This window comes from Poecilia formosa, unplaced genomic scaffold (genome assembly GCF_000485575.1).
Source record: "Poecilia formosa unplaced genomic scaffold, Poecilia_formosa-5.1.2 Scaffold242, whole genome shotgun sequence".
Lineage (NCBI taxonomy): Eukaryota > Metazoa > Chordata > Actinopteri > Cyprinodontiformes > Poeciliidae > Poecilia > Poecilia formosa.
Genome location: NW_006800181.1, coordinates 602,992 through 627,298, shown reverse-complemented (window position 1 = coordinate 627,298; position 24,307 = coordinate 602,992). Strand labels below are relative to the sequence as shown.

Sequence of the window (24,307 nt, the reverse complement as noted above, 5' to 3'; positions counted from 1 at the left end):
GGGCTGCTTTTAGAAGCAATAGCGACCCAGATACAAAACTGTGCAAAATGTGAATTTTGCATAATAGGTCCCCTTTAAACTTTTCTATAACATTATCCCTAACCTGTCAGCTATGATGCTGTTGAAATAATGTTGATTGCTTTTCTCTAATTATGGGACTTCTGAAGCCAGGTGGTTCAGAAGTTATGTCAGAGTAAAACAAGTTAAATGCACTGTGTGCTGCAGTCAACAGATTTTATTGTGAAACGTTCTCATTTTTCTTCCCTTTCTCAATTATTTTCTACTCTATGTTGGTCTACTGAATAAAATCCTAACGGAGCAGACTGAATTTTATGGCTGCAAATTTACAAAACATAAATTTGAAAGGAGTTCTAGGCGCACGGATGCTTTGCAAAGTACAGTATGTAAACAAATGCAATATTATACCTATACTTATTTTAGGTGAATACCAAATCCCAGAGGTTTTCCAATTCCTGAGGAGTGAGCCCAGAGAAAGCCCCCATATATTCCAGCGCCCCACCACCCACAGTGTTGTCTGAAGACAAAGCGTGAAACAGAGGGAGACGAAGGAGGTGGAAAATGCTGAAAAGAGAGCTGAAGTTGGGGGAGTTGAGAGAGCAGCGATATCCTGAGAGTGCACTTGAGGCCTCTGCGGGGAACAGCTGCTGGAGCCTCTCGTGCGCGCTCACACGTGCACAAACAGCCTCTGGTAGCTTCACAAAAGAAGGTAGAGGAACAAATGACTCAAATTTTTTCAGCTGTTGCTTAAATTAAAAAAGGAAAAATATTCTGAGGTTATATTTAACCTGTTCAGCTGCAAAGACTTCACCAGTTTTAGGAATATTCTAATGTTTGGCTACTAAATGCTGATATGCTGATTTAGCAAGTTTTTATAAGATAAATGAAGACAGTGAAGGAAGTGTATTCTATTAATATCAGATCTTAAATTCAACCAAGTTCATTCCAGAGCTACAAAATCCTTTATCACCATTCTTGATTATGGATTTGTTGATTAGGTTTCTCTGTTGTCTGTTTTAGGATTGACAGCGTTCATGATGGCAGCATGTTGGAGATGTTCTGTTATGATGGTTCTGATTTGCTGGGGTTTTTTTTATTCATAACTGTTTTGATTAACATTTTGCATGTTTGGACAATCCCTTCATTTTCATTTTAGAAAATTAGGATTGAGTTCACTGAGTCACAGAGTAACAAAATCCCATGAGATATTGGCTTTTAACAAAATAACCAGCCACACAATATTTGGTAAATCTAACACTCCTTTTAGTCTCCATGACAACCATTAGACTAGATCCAGGTTTGGTAGGATTTTCAGAAGAAAGGCTTTTTTGTCCTACCTACCATTACAAATGTAAACCTGTGGAGTTTGTTAAAGTCTGATGGAACTGTACGCTTTAATCAGGTGAGATGACTTAGGTTGAAGGTTATGGAAACAAATGCTCCAAAGTAATGAAACAATGAACAAAAAAGTGGCAAAAGAGGCCATGATAAGTACAGTAGACAATCTGTGATGCTGTGGGCCCGTGTCTCTTCCAAATAGCCTGCAACTCTAGGTAAAGAGTGTGGTGTCAATGGATCTTAAACAGAAGGAGATTTTGAATAACTGTCTCGTGGATTCAGCCTGTATGGCTTGTCGTTAGGTCTTTCAGCAGGATGCTAATTCAAAATTTGCCAAAAACAACAACAACAACAACAACACAGAATGTTCCACTAGACACAGAACAGTCTATTTTGTGTCAATACATGCCAAAAAGTATGGAGAGCAGAGTTACCAACGACTGTGCCACTGGTGGGTTTTATTGGCTGAGATTTTTTTCTCCCACTGAGCAAAAACTCTCAAATTATAGGTTTGATTTTTTTTTTCATTGTGATATTATGCTGCTGAAATGACAGATGATTTTACTTTAAGGTGTTTTACACATCTTTACTCTGGGGTTCGTGTAACTCCAGTCCTGGGGTGTTCTGGTTGTGCTAATATGCAGTCTTGGTGTTACACACACACTCTATGGAAAATCATCTGCAGCATGAATGAAATAAAAGTTGTTTGGATTCCTTCTCGTTGCATTGCAAGATCAAAAGTCCCTCCATCTATTTCTCACTACCCTGGAGAAGGAGGCCTGGAAAAGCACTGAAGTTCGGAGCGATAAAGTATCATTCGGTCAAATGAAGTGAAAAATCCCAGGCCCACGCAGGGGGAAAAAAAAAAACACCCCACTGTGCCACAGTTAGGCTGATTAATTGTGAAAGTGTGAGAGATTAAAGGAGGCACATCCCACAGTTGATGCTAATGGCTTTAATATTCATGAACCCTTCTAGTAATGAGGGAAGAGGCAAGTGGGATCCAATTTATCCTACAGTCACTTTTTACTGGAATCAAGAGAGGAAGTGAAAGAAGGTGAAACATTTCATTTGCATTCACTTACATTTCCACCAAATTCTGTGCATATTTTACTGCACAGCTGGTGTGTAAACACGCACATGCAAACACACATGCATGCACACGCACCCACGTTCGCACTCACACTTACAAATGAATGTCTAACGCTCAGCTGTACTCACCTGATGGTTCCTCTGTGATGCTGGACGGAGTCGTGGGAGGTGAAACTGGAATCTCTACTCAGAGAAAACGAGAGAAAATAATTGATTTATTCATTTGTACCAAGCACATGTGATGGATTTTTTTTTGTTTTTGTTCATATTTATGTAAAGAGTGTTAATGTCTAGAACAGTTCAAATATGTACTAAAGCGGTGAGGTGCTAAAACAGATTTCCTTTTACAGGAGACAAGTTTTTGATGGTCACTCAAATTTTCTATGATCTAAATTTACAAAACAATTGCAATGGACAGCCAGATAAAGTCTTTATCATTATCATTATTATCATTATTATTATTATTATTATTATTATGAAACTGGATATGTGAAAGATTTAATCCCTATAATAGCAAATTGTCTTCACAGTCCACAAGTTTTTATTCCTTTGCATGCTTTAAGAAAAAAATGATCAAAAAATGTTTTTTTTTTTTTGGTAAAATCATTACATCTACTTGAATAAAAATGTAGAAAAATATACAGTTTAATCCTTTACTAACTACATTTATTTACAGATGTACATAAATGATCAGTATTGCTGTTGTTGTTAAGCTGATTTTAGGCATAACTTTGGCCAATAGATAGCGATGGAGTGTGAACTAATTTTTGTTCATTTAGTCCTTTCTGTTTAATTTTGACACCTTAATTATGTTTTTTTTTAAGTTTCAAATTAAATTCTTACCTGCATGTAGTCTATTGTTACGAATTTGCCAGCAAGCAGCCAATGGAGTTGTGTATATACTGCTAATGCCTGTTGATGCATTTTCAACACATATTGATCAAGTATTGTTTTAGAAGTTTGTAGTGGTCTGAGTTACATCCAAGTGCGTCTAATTTTGGTCATTTTCAATTCCAATATACAGTGTTTATTGTATGTTCTTTAAAATTAAAAATCTCTGCATAATTTGCAATTTTCTTGACTTCAAACACATGTTATTTTTACTGTACATTTATTCACACAGTAATGGGTTACATATTTAAGTAATATTTGGTTTCTTTTTGTTTTGTATGGCATAACACAACACTATGAAGATGATGTCTCATTTTGCTACAGTTTTTTTTTTATATCTGTTACCAGAGGTTTCAGTCTATGCTTCAAAATTTCAGTAAATATATGTAGCTTATGTGTAGTTGCAGAACAAAAAACAGTTGCTTTTCTCTATAAATGGAAAAACAGATCAAGCTGTGTGCTTTTGTGTAAATATCGAGATCCCATAAAAGTGGAATGTTTTAACTTAAGGTTTTCCTACTGTGAGAATCTCATGTCCAACATTAGGAAGAGATATTCTTCATGAACAACGGGAGTGACCGAGCGCGGTGTCATCAGCGATGGCTTTTCTGGGTCGTTCCACCACGACTGTATCTGAAGTGTCATTGCCATTGTTAAGCCACGTATTTAACTTCAATTTAATAAAACGAAATCCACCAACCGTCTACTTGAGTGTAACACTTTGACACAGGTGGATCTGGTTTTTGCTTAGCCTTTCCAGAGTTATCCTTGGATAAACCTGGCTACTGTTTAAATGATCAGTTTAATCAATTTACACTCTAAGCTTTGGTCCAGAGGTAAAGACAGGTCAACAGAGCTGTTAGACGTCAGGAAAACTTGCTTCACTCAGTCACTTTGTCATGAACTGTCTATTTAAGAGTGGGTACACCGTTTACACACAGGGAAATCATGCATAGGTGAGAGATCTCTTACTAGAAGAAACAAGATGGCTAAAGAAGGCATATTAAAGACACATGCAAAGGAAGAGGGTGGACACACTGCGGGAAAAGGTGTGTAACAGTGAGGGGTTTGCATCTCGAGTAGGTACTGGTATGTGATTCTCACAGAATGATCACCTTCAGTAAAAAAATACTCACTTTTTTAAGATTTGAAATCAAATGTAAAATGTGGTTTAACTGCTTTTATTTAAAGCGCATCAACAATTAATTATAATGCTGCTTAAACACACTGATACACTTAGATTAATGTTATCTAAGCAATTATTTTACTGTTTTTATCCTTCATTTTTAAAGTACATAATATTTAGAATAAGATACATTCCTATCATTTTGCTCTTTATAAAATAACAGAGCGTATAACAAGCTTATAGTAGGTAGTTAGTTGAGCTATCTGCTCCAGTAGCCATCCTGAACTTTTAACTGAAACCTTTTGAAGCTTTAAAAGAAAACTTCCCTTAGTGGGACTGATGGATGGTGCTTTAGTTCCAAATTTGTCTATTTTGGAGGAGAAAATGTGAAGTCGTTTTTTTTTCATCCAAGTGACTTTATGTAGTTTCACATTAAGAAGCGACATAAAGATTTTTACATTGAAAGGACTGGAAGACCATAATTTTAACATTTTTAAATAGAAACTTTATAAAACTGGGATATACTTTGATGTTATACCCTGATTTTATTGAGTTTTCTTGTATTTCCACTGAAAACCATCTGGGACCGATGATACCCGACTCCAACTTTCAGCATTTCTAAATACGATTGTGTGAAATGATCCCACACATCGTTTGTTTGCTCTTATTGACCGTTTGATGAAAACAATCGCTAAGGTACTAGAAGGACAGGAAGCCCAAAAGTGACACAATCTTTCATCATTATTCAGGTGATATGCAAACACTGAGCCTATTTTTCTCTTATTATCTCATGTTGACTTTTTTTTTTAAGTGTGCACAATCTCTGAGACACAATCTAAATCTGAATAAAATAAAGTTAATTAATTGGATTAGATCTATTTTTATATTGAGTTTCAACTTCAAGTTCTTTCTTAGATACTATTGGTGTAATTTAATCTGTATTTATAATATATTCGGACTGTGGCTGCAACAGCCAAAATTAGAATATATTAAAGTTGAAAGTTGTGTTTATTACAACCATCTACTAGTCTAGCAAGAATGAAACACAATCTGTACTGTGCATGTCGATTTGTTACAAATGCTTGATTGTTTGAGTGGGTTTTGAATAAGAATGTGCATACAGCGACAGAAAGCAGTTTCTCATGTGCCGCCATCGTCCATAAAGAGTTTAATCTGGATTATTTAAGTGATGTTCTTTTGTAAGGTGTTAACCTCTTACTTGAGTCTTCATTTAGCATAAATCCAGATTAATGAGTCCTAGGGGCTGAAGCTAACAGCTAGTCTGAGTGAAATCAAAACCAAAACAGACTTCTACCTTCTTAAAACAACTCTGGTCTCAAAATCGCCACAGACGTTTACGTGAACACAAACATGTAACCTTTAAACTATTGACACATTTGGGCTGGTTGCTTACTTACATAGAAACCAATGATAATTTATACAGTATATGGAAGTAGGAGACCATGAAGTGTCCTGTGTGAAACACTGAGAACGCTAAAAAGTAAACCGTTTCTGGTCAGATTAACTGTCTGATAAAAAAATATAAGGCAATTTAAAATAAATACCACAGCTATGACATTTTTGTTTTTTACTCCACTTTATGTTTTGAGAGCATCAGTTTGACTAATGCATGTTTTCATTTTCAGTGTCGCACAGGAAGATTACAAGCTGCCCCCATTTCATTTCAAATTCAGAAATACTTCTGTAACTCATATTATCTAAGATTCTTTAAAGAGTTTTTGAAGAAGCTAATGATTGTGGACAGGAAGGATCTCCATAGCGGATCTGAAGACGCCTCCAGCTGAAGACGCTCTGTTTTTGTATGGAAGTCCCATGAAGAAAAACCTCAAGGTTGTCTGTAATTTTCTTGGCTTTATTTAAATAATCATCTCATCTAATCTCCAGTGGTTCCACAGTCGTCCCCAGAACAGAATCAGTGTTCTTTATCAGGTTGTTGAGCATTTTTAATTCCCTTTCTCTAATGCTGCTATCCCAGCAGGTGATGGTGGAAGAGAAGATGCTCAACAACTGATTTATAGAAGATATGAAGCATCTTGTTGAAGTTTATTTTCCTTACAGTTTTGTGAAATAACAGCCGAATTCATTAGCCAGAACAAAAAAAAAAAAAAACTCAGAGAATGATTGCTACCAGTGCAGCCCCCCCCAAACAAACAAAAAAACCAAGGTTTTTACTTTTAAAGGTTCATCAACAGCATCCAGAAAAAAACCTTTCATATTGTTTTTGAGCTCAGAGTTATGTTTTTGTAATGGTAGATGCCTGCGTTGGCTAAGCTAGCTGCTAGCGTCAGCTAGCATGAAACTGCAACATGAGTATCATGTGTGGATGGTGAAATAACAGCTGCTTAAAGCTGGAGTTAAGCAAATCCGTGTCCTAGCTGGATGTAGACTGCTTCCACGTACTTATGCAGGGGGCAATGGGCGAGCGGCTCTGCTGGTAGCCTTTAGCGCAGCGGTTGCACGTGATACCAGTCACGCCATCTTTACAGGGACATTGTCCTGTGGTTTGGTTACAGGTTTTGCCAGCAGCGCCCACGGGATGGCAATCACATGCTGTGAGGAAACAGAGGAAGAAAGAGAGGAACAGTAAGTGGTCTCACACACATACACACACACACACACACACACGCACATGAGGGAGTGGGGGGGACTAACACTAACTATGCAAAGAGAGTGCAGGTGGGTACACAGCATCGGTGTGGTGGCGACAACAGGGTGGTGAGAGACATAGTGGAGGCGTTCACACACAGGCACATAAAACACAACCAGTGTTACTACAAGACTGCATGAGAATCCAATTCTTAAAGGTTTACAGACGTCTTCGAGGTGTTTGTTGCAACAGCGCCTCATCAGGATCGCATTAAGGCAAAAACATGTTGGTGTGTGTGACTGGTGTGTGCTGGGTGATGGGGAAAAAACTTGTGCATGTTTACCAAAAATGATCAAATAATGGGGTATAATTCTGATAGGCTGTTTCTGATCAATGTCAGGCTTTGAACGAGAGCCCATCCTTCACTCTTCCTCCAGAAACTGGTTGTTGGGTGTGGGTGCGGCGGGTCGGTGGGTGTATCTGACACATATGCTCCAGGAATGTAATCATGTCTAAATTCCTCAGCCTAATCCAACCCTCTCTATTCATTTCGCAGCCAGGTTTGAAAGGAGTGTGCTACAAAAGTTCTTTCTTTTCCCTTATTCTGGGATATAAATAACTCTTAGTCCTCCTCAAAGTCTGAGCTGACGTAGTAATGTCTTACCATTTTTCCCCCCAAAAGCATTCATCACCAAACTTTCACCGCTCGCACCATAAGTGTTTTATTTTCTGCTGATTTCCCAGAAACCCTGTGATGTTAAAGCATTCAGCCTCATTCGCTACATGCCCGGCCCCCCACCCTCTTCCTGCCATAAGATTTTCCTCTACGTTGTGTCACATGTCACTCTGTGAGCCTTCAAGGCTGCAGACGAATTAATACTCTGGTTTTTTTTCTGTTTTTTTTTTGTATTGTTGCTAATGATCGGACCTTTGTTAAACGTCTTTTGCTTTCTGAGAGCCTAACTGTGCAGCTCACACATGCAGACTTACAGCTTCAAAAACAATGAGTTCATTCCTTTGGACTGACTTCAGTCTTTAATATGTATTAACGTCAAAAGAAATTAATACTGAGCCCAGTCCACATGCTTAAAATTCCAGATCTCTACTATAGTTGGCCTGGAGTTTATGAGGGGACTTAATCTGAATCGGAGAAGATAATATTATGCAACTGCTTCTGAATGAATTAAATCATTTTAATAAAAGCTGACATGTCCGAATACAGTGTGCTGCTTTGACTCGGTGCAATGATCCCGCTGCTATTCAGTATGCTGCTTGGGGAAAACAAAACTCACAGGGTGACGCATTATGTCTTTATAGTTCTTTGGCACAAGTGCAACTAGTGGTACTTAGATTGCCTTTAGCTGTATGCAGAAAAAATGTTGGTGTAAATTATTTGCAGAGTAAAATGCAAACAAGTTAAATGTGATGTAGGACTAATGAGCAACATGAGCCAAAAAACATAAATTGTGGATCTTTGCTTCCCAGAAATATCTGAAAGTAGAAGAGAGCATTTCTAAGTAGAAACTGAAGTAGATCAGAGCAAACCAGGAAACGGTAACGCTGGCTGAATGTCATTAAACACAACTATGTGCTCCAGTTATAAGTTTGATTCTTAAGATTAATGTAGTTCTCTTTGATCTTTTTGTACTTGGAAACATTGTAGCTCACATAATAACTATTTAAAACTAATTTGAAAAAATATATACATCATTGTCCTTTCATTTCACATCCATGACCTGCTTTGTGTTTGTTTTTCATATAAAATCCCAATTAAACACACAGCTTTTGGCTGCAGTGTGTTTCTGTTTTGATTAAGTTGAGCAGCTTTGTAACGCAAAATTAAGGTATGGTTCATGTCCCATGATATTTATTCTATTTTCTGTTTTATGACAAAACACAACTAACTGATGAAAAACTGTCATACACGTGACAATAACATCTGTCATGAAAATGAAGGAGACTTAATGAATGTTTAAAGACTGTTGTCATGAGATGTTATTCTGTAATTAATGGCACTTTTAAAGCAAATTTGCATTAAAACTTGTATTTAAAGTCCATTAAATTGGTCAAGTTTGCATTATCTGTGTCATTATTTACTGTCCAAGTGTTACAGAAAAACCCAAGTGGATTAAAAATGTATAAGTGAAAAATAAATGAATGGTATGACACAACAAAGTGGTCTGTGTCCCAGCAGGCCTCCGTCTATCTATAAAACTCTCTCTTTTTTTTATCTCTATTGCCTGTTTCCTGAGCTTCAGCTCCTGTTGCTGCTCTTATCAGTCCTTGGTGTGTGTGTGTGTTTGCCCCTCTTATCGCACTCATTGGAGTACTCCCACAGACTGTGTGCCTACTACTACCTACATCAGACCAATCTGTCACCGCTTTCATTGAGCGCGGCTGGGCGAACCGAGCAAACGCACACATGCGCCCCCGGGGAGCTCGCTAAGCGGCGTTTGGACCAGCGCGGCACGTCCTCAGGCCAGTAAATCCACGGGAGCGTGTTCTGGAGGGGAGGCTTTGAGGATCGAGGGAGTTTGCGGCGGGTTATGTATTTAGGAGCATGTGATCGGCACCATAAAGCCCAGCGTCGAGCCTGCTTGTAAATCAGGAAGCACATGGCACACAGGTGGAGAGCTCTCCCTCTCCTCTTCTGTCGTCACCTTTGGTCTGCCTCACTGAACAGCTCTCCTCTCTGTCCTGTCAGATGCTCTCCGACCGGATGACACAGCTGCTGTGTCAATGACTGGCTCACTCCAGGGGTGTGAGTAAGAGTATGAAGTGTGTGTCCACTTCAGGAGCTAAGTGGCTGATTCATGGCTACCACTCCAGATGGCTTGGAGAGATATGGGGAACCAGAGAGGAAAGGTTCCCTTTCTGTCATAGGATAAGGGACAAGGACAGGACGGAAAGCTAATGCAGAGGTTATATCTTACTGTAACTACAAAAAAGAGTCTCTTCCTGCCAGGAGTTGCACATAAAAAACAAAAAAGCAACAGGAAAAATGGGGTATGGAGACCTTTCCAAAAACAGGCAATGTGTGATTTCACATTATGCCCATCATTCACCATGAAGTTGATGTTTGAAGTCTGAACTGCATTCCCCGTTTTGGTTTGAGCTCAGTGTGCCAGTAAGAGGAATTTGTTGGACCTGGAATGCAGCCAATCGAGCCAAGTCTGTGTTAGATTATAATTAGATTTCAGCTCCTCCCTAAAGTGTCTGTAAAGAGCAAAAAGAAAGGAAAAAAAAATTGCATCGAACTCAAGGACGTCTCACTTTCTATCTGCAACTACTTCAGGATTTTATTGATGACAGTAAATGGCCACAAGATGGATTTCTTTTGGCCACCGAGAGCGACGGTGACGTTGATATTGCACAGCACTTTTCTGTTATTTTAAGTGGAAACATCTCAATATCCACCGAAAGGTAATAAGTAGCAAGGTAAAAAAGAAAACTTAATCAAATTGAAGACCTATAGTGAGGATTTAACTCTGATTAAGACATGAACCATACCTTAATTTTGAGTTAAGACTGTTCAACTTAATAAAAATAGATAGGCTACAAGCTACACGCTACAGCCAAAAACTATGTGTTTAACTGAGGTTTTATATGAAAAACAAACACAAAACAGGTCATGGATGTGAAGTGGAAGGAAATGATACATGGTTTTCAAATGAGTTTTAAATAAAAACCTGAAATGTTAAAAATGCAGAATAATTCAGCCCCCTGGGGTCAGTATTTTGTAGACTTGCGCTTTACTTTTATAGTTTCTTTTAGTTAGTTCTTCCCCCCCATTCTTCTTTACAAATTATCTCCAGCTCAATCATTTCAGAAAGAGATAATTTGCAAATATTGATTATCAACTCTTGCTGAAGATATTCAGTTGAATTTGGACCTGGACTTTGACTAGGCCAATTTCAAACGACGACACTCCGCACTGTATCGCTAGGGTCGTCGTCTTGTCACAAGGCGAATCCTCACAGCAGTCTGACTTAGCTCCATCTATCACCTCTAACCAGCTTCTCCGTCTCTGCTGAATGAAACGTTTCCCATAGCATGATGCTGCCATCACCATTTTATCATGATGACTATGGACTTGAGGAGGTGGTTTGCAGTATTGAGTTTCCTCTTTTGCATGTGGACTAAAAAGGTTTTGCATCTAATCTGACCAGGACACTCTGCTCCACATGTTTGTTTGTGAAAACCTTTCAGCAAAAGAAGAATGTCTTTCTTCTTGCTTGAAGAAAAACTGTTAATTAATTAATTAGTTAATTAACAGATTCCTAACCCCGCTTTAACTCCTTCAGAACTTTCTCCCCGGCCCATCTGCTTTGCTCATTGGTCTTCATGACGTTTTCAGTTCACTAATACGCTTTTTAATAAAACTCTGTTCACGGAGCAGATGTATGCTGATGTTAAACGACAGAAATAACTGACTTGCTTTACTAGCTGCAATTAGTTGCAGCGAATTTTAATTCGAAGCATCGGATTAAATGGGGCTGAAATGCAAGGTGCTCTTATCAGATGAGACCAAATGGAACTGAATTGAACCAAATTTAAAAAATATATTTTTTCTTGTTGTTTGAGATAATAAATTCCCACATCATTCATTGAATGTTTTGCTTGTGACGTAAAAAATATTGCTGGAGTAGCAGACAGCAGATTTAAAATCATTTTTAAGTGAAATCCTTAGCTGTCACGTTTTTGATTCCGCATCATTTTGCTTTTAAGATCAGATAAAAACACTTAAACTCCAAACTGTGGAGTCTCCGCTTTAAAGGCGAAGACAGCATCATTGCAGTTCAGGTTTTGCTCATCTTCCTTTGTTCCAACCAGACTTTATGTATCTGTCAAATCCCATCGGCGTGTTTAAATCCGAGCCTTTCAGACAGCCATAAACACGAGTAAAAGACTGAAAACTCATTGGAGTCAACGCTCTCGCTCAAGGAGGGGTGAATCTCTGACTCCTGGCATGTGAACGAAGCCACCAGGCAGGCTTCGCTCTCCGCTCGCTGCGGCCTCCGTTGGAAACCAGCCACTTTTCTGAGAGGGATTATATTACCGCTGTGCTCCCTCGCTTTCTTGCGGGTCCCACAGCACGAGGCTTTCTCTTTTAGATTCCAGTAAATCACCAAGACCTCTTAATCGATGTCGCTTTGTTCCAGCTTCCACACTGTTTGAGAAGTGGGCATGAAAGTAGCTTTGCGGCTTGGGGTTTCATCAAATTATCTTGAGTTATAATGTGGTTTACACTGAGGCGGGAGTTTGCCGGAGCATGAAAGTGTCCAACGCAGGGGAGAAAAGCAGTGTGTGGTAACTTTGTTCACCAGCAAACAGACCATGTAAAACAGTGATCTCTGAATTCGTTAGCAGTAATGCTCCAGATTTAGCTGACAAAAAATGTTTTGTTAGCCCGTCTATGTTTCGTGTCATTTGTCAGTTTGGGGTAATTGCAGCAGATTCTTTATTATAAGTCTATTTTGATGTAACTGAATCCCCGGGTTGAATGTGGACAGTGTTTGCTTATAATCACACAGGGCCGGGGAGAGGTGGGAGGTGCATGCACTCTGGCAAATTTCATAGATTAAATTGAACAAAACCGTTTTGGGTGAGCCGATGATTTCTTAAACAATGATGAAATCTGTTTATGCTTCACTACGGCGAAGGGCGGCAACAAACGTGAACGAGTCGAGGGGAAATAAATCCCAAGTGTGGGTGAGAGGATTTAGGCTTTTTTTTTTTTTTTTTACATCGCTTGTAATGAGAGTATGCCGTGACCGCGCTCTGGCTGCAGGCCTACGGGACTATCATTATCCCAAAGCAATAACATTATTTTAAATCACATCCGAGAACCGTGCCGATGTTCTGCAGAGGTTAAAAGGTGTCTTTCTCTCTTTTAAATATTCCTTTTATTCAGATTTAGATCATGTCAAAAAAAAAAGGTAAACATATTCAGAAACTTTAATATTTTGATATATTTAGAGATCCTCAGAAGCCAATAGATTAATCCAGAAGCTCGTGCTCCACATCTTTCTCACTCCAGATGTCAGGTGTGCATACCGGGCCCATTTTTCACCGCTTTCGACTCGCTGTTTTGACTTCCCGTCAGGACTCATTTCTCCGTTTTCCCTAACATCGTGTTAGTAATCGGACTTGTGTGAAAACAAATTTCCATGTTGGTCGCTGGTGGTTCTTTTCTCACTGCTGCTGACACGCTGGGGGCAGTTTTATTTTACTCCTGTCTGAACTTTCACTACCGTTTTGCTGCGAGAATTTGGTCCGTCTGCCGGGCGGTTATGTTCAAAATCTGAAGGGATCTCTGGGAAAAGCAACCACATCATAAATCAAAGGCAGGAACATCTAGAATAAACTCAGTTGATTAAACTGAGTTATAAAAAAACTAACCTGACACCACGTTCTTTGTGTTGTTTCATGAACAAATTTGGCGAATTGATGATCTAAAAAAATGCTGATGATTAATTTATTTACATTGCGTTTGGTATATTTGAGACAGTAAGCGATTAAAAAGCTGTCCATTTAGATAATTTGGCAGAATTACTGTCTAAATTGTGTAAGACAGCAAAAGGCAAATAAATTCTCACTTTTTCTGACGAATCCTTTTTGATTATCCTGTCTAGTATGAATTAAACATGGTAAACTTTGCCTAAAAAGTTTACTATGTAGGCAAAGGAATGACTGAAAATAAATTCAATTAAATTATTTGGCATATTAATCATCCAAATTGTCTAAGGGGTGAAATGTCCTTCCCTCAAAAAATATCCTCACGTCTGATGATGACTATTTCCATTTGATCTGTTTCATTAATTGATACAGTACATCGCAACTTGACCGCACAACAATTAAAAATGAATAACATTTGATAATTTTGCACGTTCATCATATAAATTATGTATGGTATCAAACTGGAAAATGCCCTCACTTTTGCTGATGTCTACCTCAACTCACCTCTTAATAAAAGCAAAAACTAAAACGTTAAAATTTTTGCCATTTGGCAGAAAAGTTCTCCAGGCTTTGCAAGTCATTAAGTGACAAAGAAATTTATTTTGACTGCTTTTTTTCCCATTCTCTTTGGTAATACTATATACAGTGAATTTGGCCTCCAATCCCAACTTGAAAACAAAATAAATGAAAAGGAGAAAAATCAGATCATTTATCAGGTTAATCAACTAGATGATGTAAGGCCTCAAACAGCAAAAACAGGAAAAAAAAAAAAAACCGCAGAAAAATCACTCATGCTGATGTCTGCTTTGCTTACTTTATGTATGGTATTTAGTAAATACAATAAATGAATAAAGAAAATCTAATTACGTCATTTGGCAGATTAATCACCTAAATTAGGTAAGAACCCTTACTTATGCTAATGACTAGATAATCTACATTCTGTCTGCTGTGTGTTAAATACAATCATTTTTCACTAAAACCACAACTTGACCACACAGAAAACCAATAAAGTAACAAAGTGAGGTAATTTAGCTGATGTATCAGATAGTGAAGCTATTCACATATGCTGACGACTATTTATATTCTTTCTGCTATACAGTAAAGACAGATTAAATACAGTCAGCGATTTGGCAGAGCTTGCTTCATTTTACTGCAGTGATGAAAAGCACAGAAAGAGCACGAAGCTGTAATTTTTATTACATTTTTATAGGAGCAAACCTGAACGTGAATCTTGAGAGGTGAACACATGAGACGGGACTTTAACACGCAACACACCAAAGCTCCAAGCTGTCCTGCAACACGCAGCAGAGGACGGGGTTAACAGTACGCTCTGTCCTGACGTGATGAATGGTGTGTTTGCATTCCTGGCCGGCCAGAATAGGCCCAAAGCCACGGAAGGTGTTAATAATCACCTCAGGAATATTGCTCATGAGTGACTGAGCCGAGGGTGGATAAATCTGAAGAATTGTGTTGTGCGAAAAAAAAAAAAAAAAGGAAATGTGTTTGATATGCTTGCAGGAAGCAAGGAATCCGGTGGGGGCCGAGTGCAGCGCAGGTGATGCTCCCTTGCGTTAGATTGATTAATGTTCTGTCAGCGAGGCATGAAGCGTGTCAGACAGCCGTGAAAAAAAAAAAAAAAATTCTAGCAGAGAAAGGCTGAAAAGGAGGAACGTCTCCTCCGAGGACGTATCATTTTCTCCAGAGCTGGATTAGTCTTTGAGTTCAGCCGGATGAAAAGCCCTGGCTCATCTAAACTAACATCACATTCTTCAGCTCGTTTCATTGATGTTTCGCTGCTCGTACATGATGTCTTTCAAACTGACTGATGGCTCCGTTTATTTATTTACTTCCTGCTGAGTGACAAAAGAAAACTGGGGCTTAAATTGTCAGCAGGCAGCTAATATTTCTTCGTGGGGCGCCTTGAGAGGCGGTGGCTCTGAAACCCTCCAGCAGGTATCCGTTTCTTGTGTGTGTGCGCACGAGTTCTGCCGTGTCCCTCGGCTTGTCTGTGCAGGGATTGGACTCCTGTTATCTTTCCCCGCAGCTGTAGAAGAGGTGGGAAAACACATTCTCCCCCCATCCTCCACCTCTTCCTCTTCTACCACCTCTCTGTCTTTGACCCTTACTAGCCACGGTGAGGGTTGGTGGCAGGCGATTCATTCAGCGGTGAGTTGTGAGCACACCTGTGTAGGGGCGTGTCCCCCTCACCCATCATCCTTCCTCCTGCCATCTTTCATTCCTTCGCTGCCTCTCCAGTCCTGACTTCTGCTTTGTTGCTGCCTTTTCCCACCGCTGTTCCAGTCGCCTCTCGTTCATCTTTGGTCCTCACCGGGGATCACTTAGCGCCCCTGCTCTGTTTGTTTTGCTTGCCCTGTCATCCCCTCACCCCGCTCAAAATAAGCCAAATTACTCTGTCAATGAGGGAATGCCCGGGCTGACCCCACCCAATGCCACCCTGACCTCTCCGATCCCCAAAAGACCCCCCCCCCCACACACCTCCCCCAAGCTCATCGCTGTTGATGGAAGAGGTGAAACTGGTTCAGCAATTAAAATGCGTCTTCTAAAAAATCTAACTCATCGGGGGAAAGGCAAAACTGTTTCAAGGAAATCAAGTCATACTGCTTTGATATAGTTATGATTAAAGCTGCTTTTTGTTCCTTCAGTCCCTGGAAAACCCCACACGCACACACACACACACACACACACACACACACACACACACTATGAAGCTTTACCGAATGGGCCAACGGGGCTCCTGTAAAAGACGGAAACTGGCCCTGTACCTTTGCAGGCCTTCCTGTGTGTGATGGGCTTGGACAGGTCTCTGTAGTAGCCCTCCTTGCAGTAGTGGCAGTGGCGACCTGCTGTGTTGTGCCGACAGTTGAGGCAGACTCCTCCGCTCTTCCTCCCTGACAGTTTGTACAGCTCCATGTTGAATCGGCACCGTCTGGCATGGAGGTTGCAGTGGCAGGCTGTGTAAGGAAAGCAGCAAGGTTCAAATCTTTTAGTTTTTGAGACTCTCTGACCACAGTGCAATGGTTTTTCTAAATTAACTCCTGCACTTGTCTGTTGCTGCCGTGTGTTTTAAGAGTGAGAAGATTAAAAAATATATATTTTCTTTTAAAGTATCGTCCCAATACGCTGAAAGTAACTAGTATTATCAAGCTTTTTATTGTTCTTAGAGAAAAACAAATGGTTTTGGGCTATCAGTGGAGGTGTGCGTAAATCCTGAAAAAATCCCACAAAAAAAAGATAAGTTAGCAATAACTAACATTTATGAGTTTTTGCATCCTAGGGTGTCGATTTAACTTCAAGACATTAATCGCTAAGAACTTGGCTAAAAGAAAAAGAACCAATAACACTCCAAAGCCATAAAACTGGTCAGATGAATAATTTGGATCAAAGTTTTCTCAAGATGTGAAAGTATTAGATAAGAATGGGCTGAATTCAAACTCACAACAAACTTTACCAAGTTTTATTTGTAAAAAAAAAAAAAAATTTTAAATGAATTTTTCATCTGGTTCACAATTATGTTCTAGTCACATAAAATCCCAATAAAACACAGAAATTATGAAAACTCCACACTCGTACTAAATCTGAAATTTATATCGATTAAAGGTTAATTCTTCAAGATTTTCTCTTAAGTTTAAACCACCAGGATGAAAATACGTGATTCAGAAACACCACAGTAGATTCCCAGGAAGTTTAAACTTGGGGACTAATGAGGTGAAGGATTTCATCTTCCTTCCTGACTCTTTATCTCCCTCTTTCCTTTTATCAGTGTCCTCTGCTCCTCTCCAGAGTGCAGGCTGTACTGTACCAAACAGAAGACGGAGGCCTGGAAATACCAGTCCTACATTCCCACTGAATCCCTGCGAGCGTGTGCGAGAGCTCCCTCTCTGCCGCTTGTTTACTGGCGAGTAAAGTTGCCAGAGCCGAGTTTAATTAGCCAACTAATGTTTATTCATGACTTTTTGGCAGAGGAGATGCAGACATGCCCAGCTTCATTAGGGCCCGGCCGTCCGAGACTCTGGTCTTCCTCCACTGGCACCACAGACAGATTCATGCATTATTAACAGCTGTACTTCTAATACAGTTTGTGGCTCAGCTGTGTGTGTTCATGCACGTTACCTCACAGGGGTATAAAGTGGGGATATATTGATCCCAAGTTATGGGAGTTGATTGGTTCATCTGTCTGTAATTTTTCTCTTTATGTGGGAAACCTGAAGGATTTCAGACCAAACACATCCTTGAAGTTTTCCTCTTCCTGATGCGTTTGCTCTGCTAACTTTTTTCTTTCTTTCTTGAATATTTGTGTCTGTTTGAGACCTACGAGACATTTTCACCCCAAGGACCCAATTACTGTATCTAAATAACTCATACAGTAAACAAACAGACTGGCTCTGTGTATTGTCAGTAGTGCTTTCTGTACGACTGCAAAAGTTTAATCAGTGAACAACAACAGCTAAGATCTATAACACACAAGAAAAATATTTTTTTTTCCTCGATGACAGCTTGAGATCATGGGTAAACGATATTTTTAACCCTCCTGTGGTCTTAGGGAGACGCAGGGAAGCAGCTGGGCTGTCCCGTCAGACCGTCAGTTCCCAAAACTACACGAAATACCTCAGAGTAAATAGCTCAGACCGTGGGAGGGTTAAGGGCACATCAGCTGTGTTTGATAACTCTTCCTCATGTGCTCTCATCTGGATGGATTAGATGCTTATAATTTCTGTCCTGAGTCACTTTGCATCTTCAGAGTTTAAATCAATTTGTACCTGATTTTTCTAGCTATTAAAGCTGATCTTCTACAGGACATTTCATATTAAAAAGGCCTCAGCTTTATGCATGTGCTCGTATGAGATTATTGTGATATGCCAACATGGAATAAAAGTGACATTCCCTAATTGGCATTGGTATCATCACAAAATTTTATGTGCAAAAAATGTAAAACATTGTTTGTATTTAACATTTTTAACATTTGCTGTGGGAAAGTTCAATTCCACTTTACATATTTTCTACAGTTTCTGTTTTTCTTTTAAAATCCCAGGCAAATCTTTCAGACCCTCAAACAAATGTTAATATCAGCTAAAGATGCTTCAACTAAAAACAAAATGCAACTTTTAGGGGGAAAAAAAGTAACCCAAAGCAGTCCTCAACACCCAACACCCCATTAGTGAAGTAATCAATTTCCCAGGAATCCCTGGCTTACCAAAATTATTCCAAAAGCGCACCAATGAACCATGCAGTAGGTCACAGAAGAACATAAAAAACACTGCAAGTTGAGTTGCCTCATTGACTCCAGTGCTTGTGATTAAAATATGGAAAAAGCCTGTTCAGGACCGGGATGATATGCTCTATTGATGACATGAATAGTCTAGCAGAAAACACTGCAGGAAGATGACCCGTCTACTTCTACGACATTCATGAACTCTTTGTTAATGGAGCAGAAGTATAATCTGAACCACACCAGCAGGCCTGCCTCCAAACAACATGAGGAAGTTCCTGTGTGCGTCAGATTTATGGGCGGACCAGAAACATGCAAATACAAAGGTTCTGGCAGGAACCTTTGAATGTAAAAACAAGCAAAGTGATTAATCGGGTTTACATTTTAACACCTTATAATCTTTGTAATTAAGTAACCATTGTTATTTAATTACCTTTGTATTCCCGCCAGAATCCAAAGGTTCTGGCAGGAAGCTTTGTATGTAAAAAGCGATTGTTTAAATTTTTAACACGTTATAAGCTACGTAATTAATTAATGGAATTAGCATGTGAAATTCCCAGTCCTAACTGGCAACAGTTTTCACAAATTGTGGCAGTTATTTAGTTTAGGAGGCAGCTAGTTTTTTCATGCTGATTTTACTTTTATTTTGACTTTTATGTATTTATCCAGGGCTGCACAGTGGTGCACTTGGTAGAGCTGTCGCCTTGCAGCAAGAAGGTTCTGGGTTCAATTCCTGGCCCCAGTCTTTCTGCATGGAGTTTGCATGTTCTCTCTGTGCATGTGTGGGTTTTCTCTGGGTACTCTTGTTTTCTCCCACAGTCCAAAAACATGACTGTCAGGTTAATTGGTTAGTTGCCCTGCGACAGACTGGCGACCTGTCCAGGGTGTACCCCGCCTCTTGCCCCGAACGTTAGCTGGAGATGGGCACCAGCGACCCTCCCAACCCCACTAAGGGACAAGGGTGTAAAGAAAATGGATGGATGGATGTATTTATCAGACTGAACATCTGAGAAATAAAACAGACTGTTTTATTTGGACATGAAATGTTTTGTTAACAGACACAAAATGGAGATAATCTGGGACAAATTAGCAATATTAAAGTTATAAAACCGGGAAGGGCAAAGTGGATTTAGCATCTTATTTTATAATTCATATTTTATGTGTCATTTCCAGGCATGTAGTGAAACAAATTCCCTAATTTTTTTTTTACAGAAACATTTCCTGTGTCCAGTGGAATCCCCCCCCCTCAAGCCCACCAACAGCCACAACCTGATACATCAAACCTCACAGACGGCGATGAATAAAAAAATGCACCCGAGTTTTACTCATAGATATTGTGTGACCACGCTGCCTTTTACTTCACAATGGGTTCACTTCTTTCCTGTTTGGACAGCGCTCAAGTGATCTGTCTCATTGTGCTGGAAACATCAAGCTCAACGCCAGTGTGGCCTGGGAATGCCATGAAGCGGGCTCTGTGTTTCTCAGACTCTAGCTGCAGGGCGCAGTTAGTCAGCACCGCTCCGTGCATGCCTGCAGGTAACAGGGATCCCCGCACAAGGTGTAAAGCTGGTGGAGGATCAGCGTAAAGCCTCAGACCAGCAGACAGGTTTCCGTTACACCTCAAGGATTGTTTCGCACCCTCACTCAACCAGGCTCCAGAAAGAATAATGCCGTTGTGCTGGAGGGCACGGTGGTTATATAGTGGAGCTGCTGCTAAAATTGCTTGAGAAGGTGTGAAACCGAAGTTCACATTGTGTTTCAGCCTACTGTGACTCCAAGCATGAGCAATTGAGAACCACTTTATCTTGGCAATAAGCGTCACGCAAGCTCTTTTAAACGTGACGTTCGTCCAAAACCCTTCAGAAAAAGACTTTAGGTTCATGTTTCTTCTTCACTTTCATGTCTGTCACAGTGCAGACTGTCTTAAAACAATCGTGGTTTTACATTTTTATTTTTACATTAGATTTTTTCTTTGCTCTCTATGGAACAAATGGGAAAATAACATTTATTTATTGACCTTAGCATTCCTCCTTTGTGCAGCAGGATTTTATCAATTTAACAACTGAAAGAAGACAGTAAAGTCTCTAAACGTCTGTTGAATGAGGGGTTGGCTTGCTCCAGAATAAATAGTCGAGATTCACACCCACTATCCACCCCGATCAGCTGCCACATCACAGAACAATCGACTTCAGTTGTCAACACACCCAGAAGGACACAGACGGGTCTGAATGTCGCTACACTTGCACAAATGCGCCTCGCACGTAGCTGCTGCTCTTAAAGCAGCTGAAAATACAACGTCGCCTTCTGTTTGAACTTTGGAAATGTGGCTAAGAGTGAGACGTTCACGTGAAGATATCTACTGATGTCTAAAGCTGGTTAAAAATCTGTCACCAACAAGTAAATCAAAACTGCACATTTTGTTAGTAAAGTTGTCCTTTGACAAGCCAGAGCTGTTTTGTTTGCTACACCCTGTAATTCGACATTGCCAAATTTCTTTCTTTGAAAAGGGTTTATAAAAGATTTTAGTAAAAGTTATGTGTGTCGTTTTTAATCTAGTATTATCATCAGTAGTGAGAGAGTCTCTGCTGCTAAAATGAGACATATACAAACAACTTTAAAGTAAGAAGAAGAAGAAATATGCACAGTTTTACCCCTCAGTGCTAAAGGTAAAGTCTACAACTGTTCTGTATGGGCAAAAAAATAATACTTTTAAACTTGTAGCCATTTAATATTTTAACCCCGAGTAGCTAAATGTTACAGGAAATGAATTCTTAGTTATGAATAGTGCATGATGTCTTTTCCTGTGCATGCTCAGAAACCTGGGGCCTCTTCACAGTGTCCGAATGTGTTTTGGAAAGCCGGTTAATTAGTCCCTTTGAGTGGTTTCCAGAAACCATCAACTGACCTCAGTCATGTAGCCTCTGCTAATTAGAGGGAAAATTCAAGCCACAGAGCTGGAGGTTGAGGTTAAGCTCATCGTATTTACGATAAGCCGGGTAATTGAGGGATGTTGGCCAGCGCCTTGATGTGTTGTAAAGAGACACTCGAGCAAGTGATCTCTGCCACTCATGGCCTAAATCGACATGCTGGGCCGATTCTAGCTGCTGGTTGTGAACCAAGCAGCAGCAGCGGCAGCAGCAGCAGCAACCTAAAAAAAGAAAACACTCATTGCTTCTTCTTCACGCCTGAATAGCTACTTATAAGGTTACTTCTAAATTGTGTTGAGCATTTTTAACTCAACCAAACAGAACGGATAACTAAAACAGCTTACTTTTAATTATGTTAGTGGTCTAAAAAACACTCAGTCTGATTTACTTTAGCATGATACAGAAGATTAGGTTAGTGAAGAAAAAAAAAAACAAATCTGACTTTTGATCTCAGAATTTTAAATTCAGACTGCTGATAAAAAGTCAGAATACTGAGAAAAAGCATGAAAGCTGAGATGTACCACATGTTTATCAGTCTGGGTAACTTCCTTTTGTTCTTCAAAATAAGAGCCTCATGCATAGTTACTGTGTAATCATTCTTCCTTAGGAAAATAAATGGCCTCTGTTAATGTTACTGCTTCTATCAGCAAAAAGCTAAATGTTATCTTACTGCTATGGATCCAAAAATGACTCTTGAATATAAAACATACGTAAAGTTTTAACCCTACAACACAATAGTCCATCCAGTTTCTTTTCAACTAATAAGCCATAAACAGCAAGAATTTACTTTTATGACCTTTCTTAATTCATCAATTTTTTTTATTATTTCTGTAACTGTTGTAGAAAGGTTTTAGAAAATACATGAGGAGAAGAATATAGGATACGCTGTATATTGTAACTGAGCTGAAATAATGGTACGCTTTTAAAAAAAAAGGCTTTATGCAAAAAAGACGTACAGAGAAGGTTAAAAAATTTGGAAACATGTTTGGAGTGTGAGAGCAGACATCGACAGCCATCACTCTGCAGTTAAATTATTCTTTGTTGATATTTTCACAGAAAATAGGGGATTTAAAAACAGTAACAGTCACTCTGGATGCTTTGTGTTTTGGTAATTCACTAAAAAATGTCCCCCAAAACACAGGAGGAGTTTTTTTTTTGTTTTTTTTTAATTACCACATATTTACTGCTGAAGCTCAAAGAGTGATGTAAAAAATTACAATAATATTTATGCTCATCCTGTAACCAGGACGTCTGTTATAATTATTTTCATTATAAATCACTTTTGTGACTGCAATTAATATAATTGTTCACCATTTGCACAAGACAGATTAATTACAGTTTCATTTTTAATTTCATAAATTAGCAAATGTTTTATTATTATCATTATTATTTTGTGTTTGTTGATTTAGACACTGAGGGAATGAAAAACCCAGGGATCATATCATATTAAACTAGTTTCTTCTTGATGTGATTATTGTCTTAAAGATATAATTACTCCACAAGTGTCATCGTAAATAACGTCCCAAATTACCAGCCGTCCCATTTTGAAAATCCTGCTACGTGTTTAAGTCTTAATTAAAATCTGTGAACCAGAACAGAACCAAAGAAAGGCAGAAATAAAACGTCTCTGTTTTAGGTCGCACTAGCTGTTATTCACATCAGTTCATCTTTCCGGGGTTCAGTGGTGGGAAGAGTGAAGCTCTTCCTGAGGAGATTATATCCAGCTAACGTACTTCATTTATTGCAGCCAATTAGCCGTAACGCTTCAGCTCTCCATGAGCCCTTTGGCCTTCGTCTTTGTCTCTAATGACCCTGACTAAATTCTGGATCTCTATCAGGGCCGAAGGAGGTCCTGTTCTGTTTCAGGGTTTTCAATAGAGCAGTTTGTCTTTCGTACAAAAGGTGACTGAGAGAATCGTAAAGGAAAGCAGAGAGGAGATCAGCGATGGGGACAGAGATCCATCTACTGTTTCTGCTTCTGAGAGCCGTGGCTCGACAAGACTTGGCCAAGTGAGATCAAGCCATACAGAATATTCATCACTCCATCGGGAGTTTCAAAGACAAATTAAATATGCTCACAGTACCGATTTCCAGTGGACACGTTCCACTTGCTGTCAAGGAGCCTTTACTCGTTTCCTCAACATCCCAAAACACACAATTTTTTTTTTTTACTTCTTCTTTTGGTAAATCTGAAAAGCTTCATTTATTTCTCCCTGCTCTGTTTCATTATTCAGCACCCAGATGTTTTCTCAGATTTGGACAAATTATGCAATTCCCCGAGCGAGAAGGCAGAGACTTCGGTGCGCGTTCTGTCAGCGGATGATAAAATGCAGCTCGATTAAAAAAGAGCTGTGAGAACTGCTCTGCTGCGGAGAAACCAGGGATCCCTGGTGAAGCTCCGAGCAGCAGGAGCGAAGGTTAACGCTAAGCTGAGGATTTATAGCAGGACCCAGCAGAGGAGGTCCACCACTAGAAAGCTTGGGAAAAGTCTCTTAAGAGTCCATCAACATTAAAAATGAAGTTCGAAAGCCATCAGAAATAAAAATTTAATGCTGCAACTGCACTTCTGAAATACCTATAATAATTAACTAACTTTTAATGTTGACAACTTTTAATTTCTG

At 39.4% G+C, this 24,307-nt stretch overlaps 1 protein-coding gene and 1 long non-coding RNA gene across 2 annotated transcripts in view; one reads left to right on the top strand and one right to left on the bottom strand.

Annotated features, from left to right (window-relative positions):
• Positions 1–24,307, bottom strand: part of ntn1a (netrin 1a) — a 70,525-nt gene that overhangs the window by 15,814 nt on the left and 30,404 nt on the right. The window contains exons 3-5 of the mRNA XM_007569575.2: positions 16,316–16,504; positions 6,887–7,036; positions 2,578–2,631 (exon numbers count right to left, since the gene is read on the bottom strand). Of these exons, the coding sequence (XP_007569637.1) occupies positions 2,578–2,631; positions 6,887–7,036; positions 16,316–16,504 (393 nt within the window). The remainder of the gene's footprint in view (positions 1–2,577; positions 2,632–6,886; positions 7,037–16,315; positions 16,505–24,307) is intronic.
• Positions 6,983–21,285, top strand: LOC103150106 (uncharacterized). Its single transcript, XR_477531.2, has 2 exons — positions 6,983–7,069; positions 19,972–21,285. It is a non-coding gene; the product is annotated as an uncharacterized LOC103150106 (long non-coding RNA).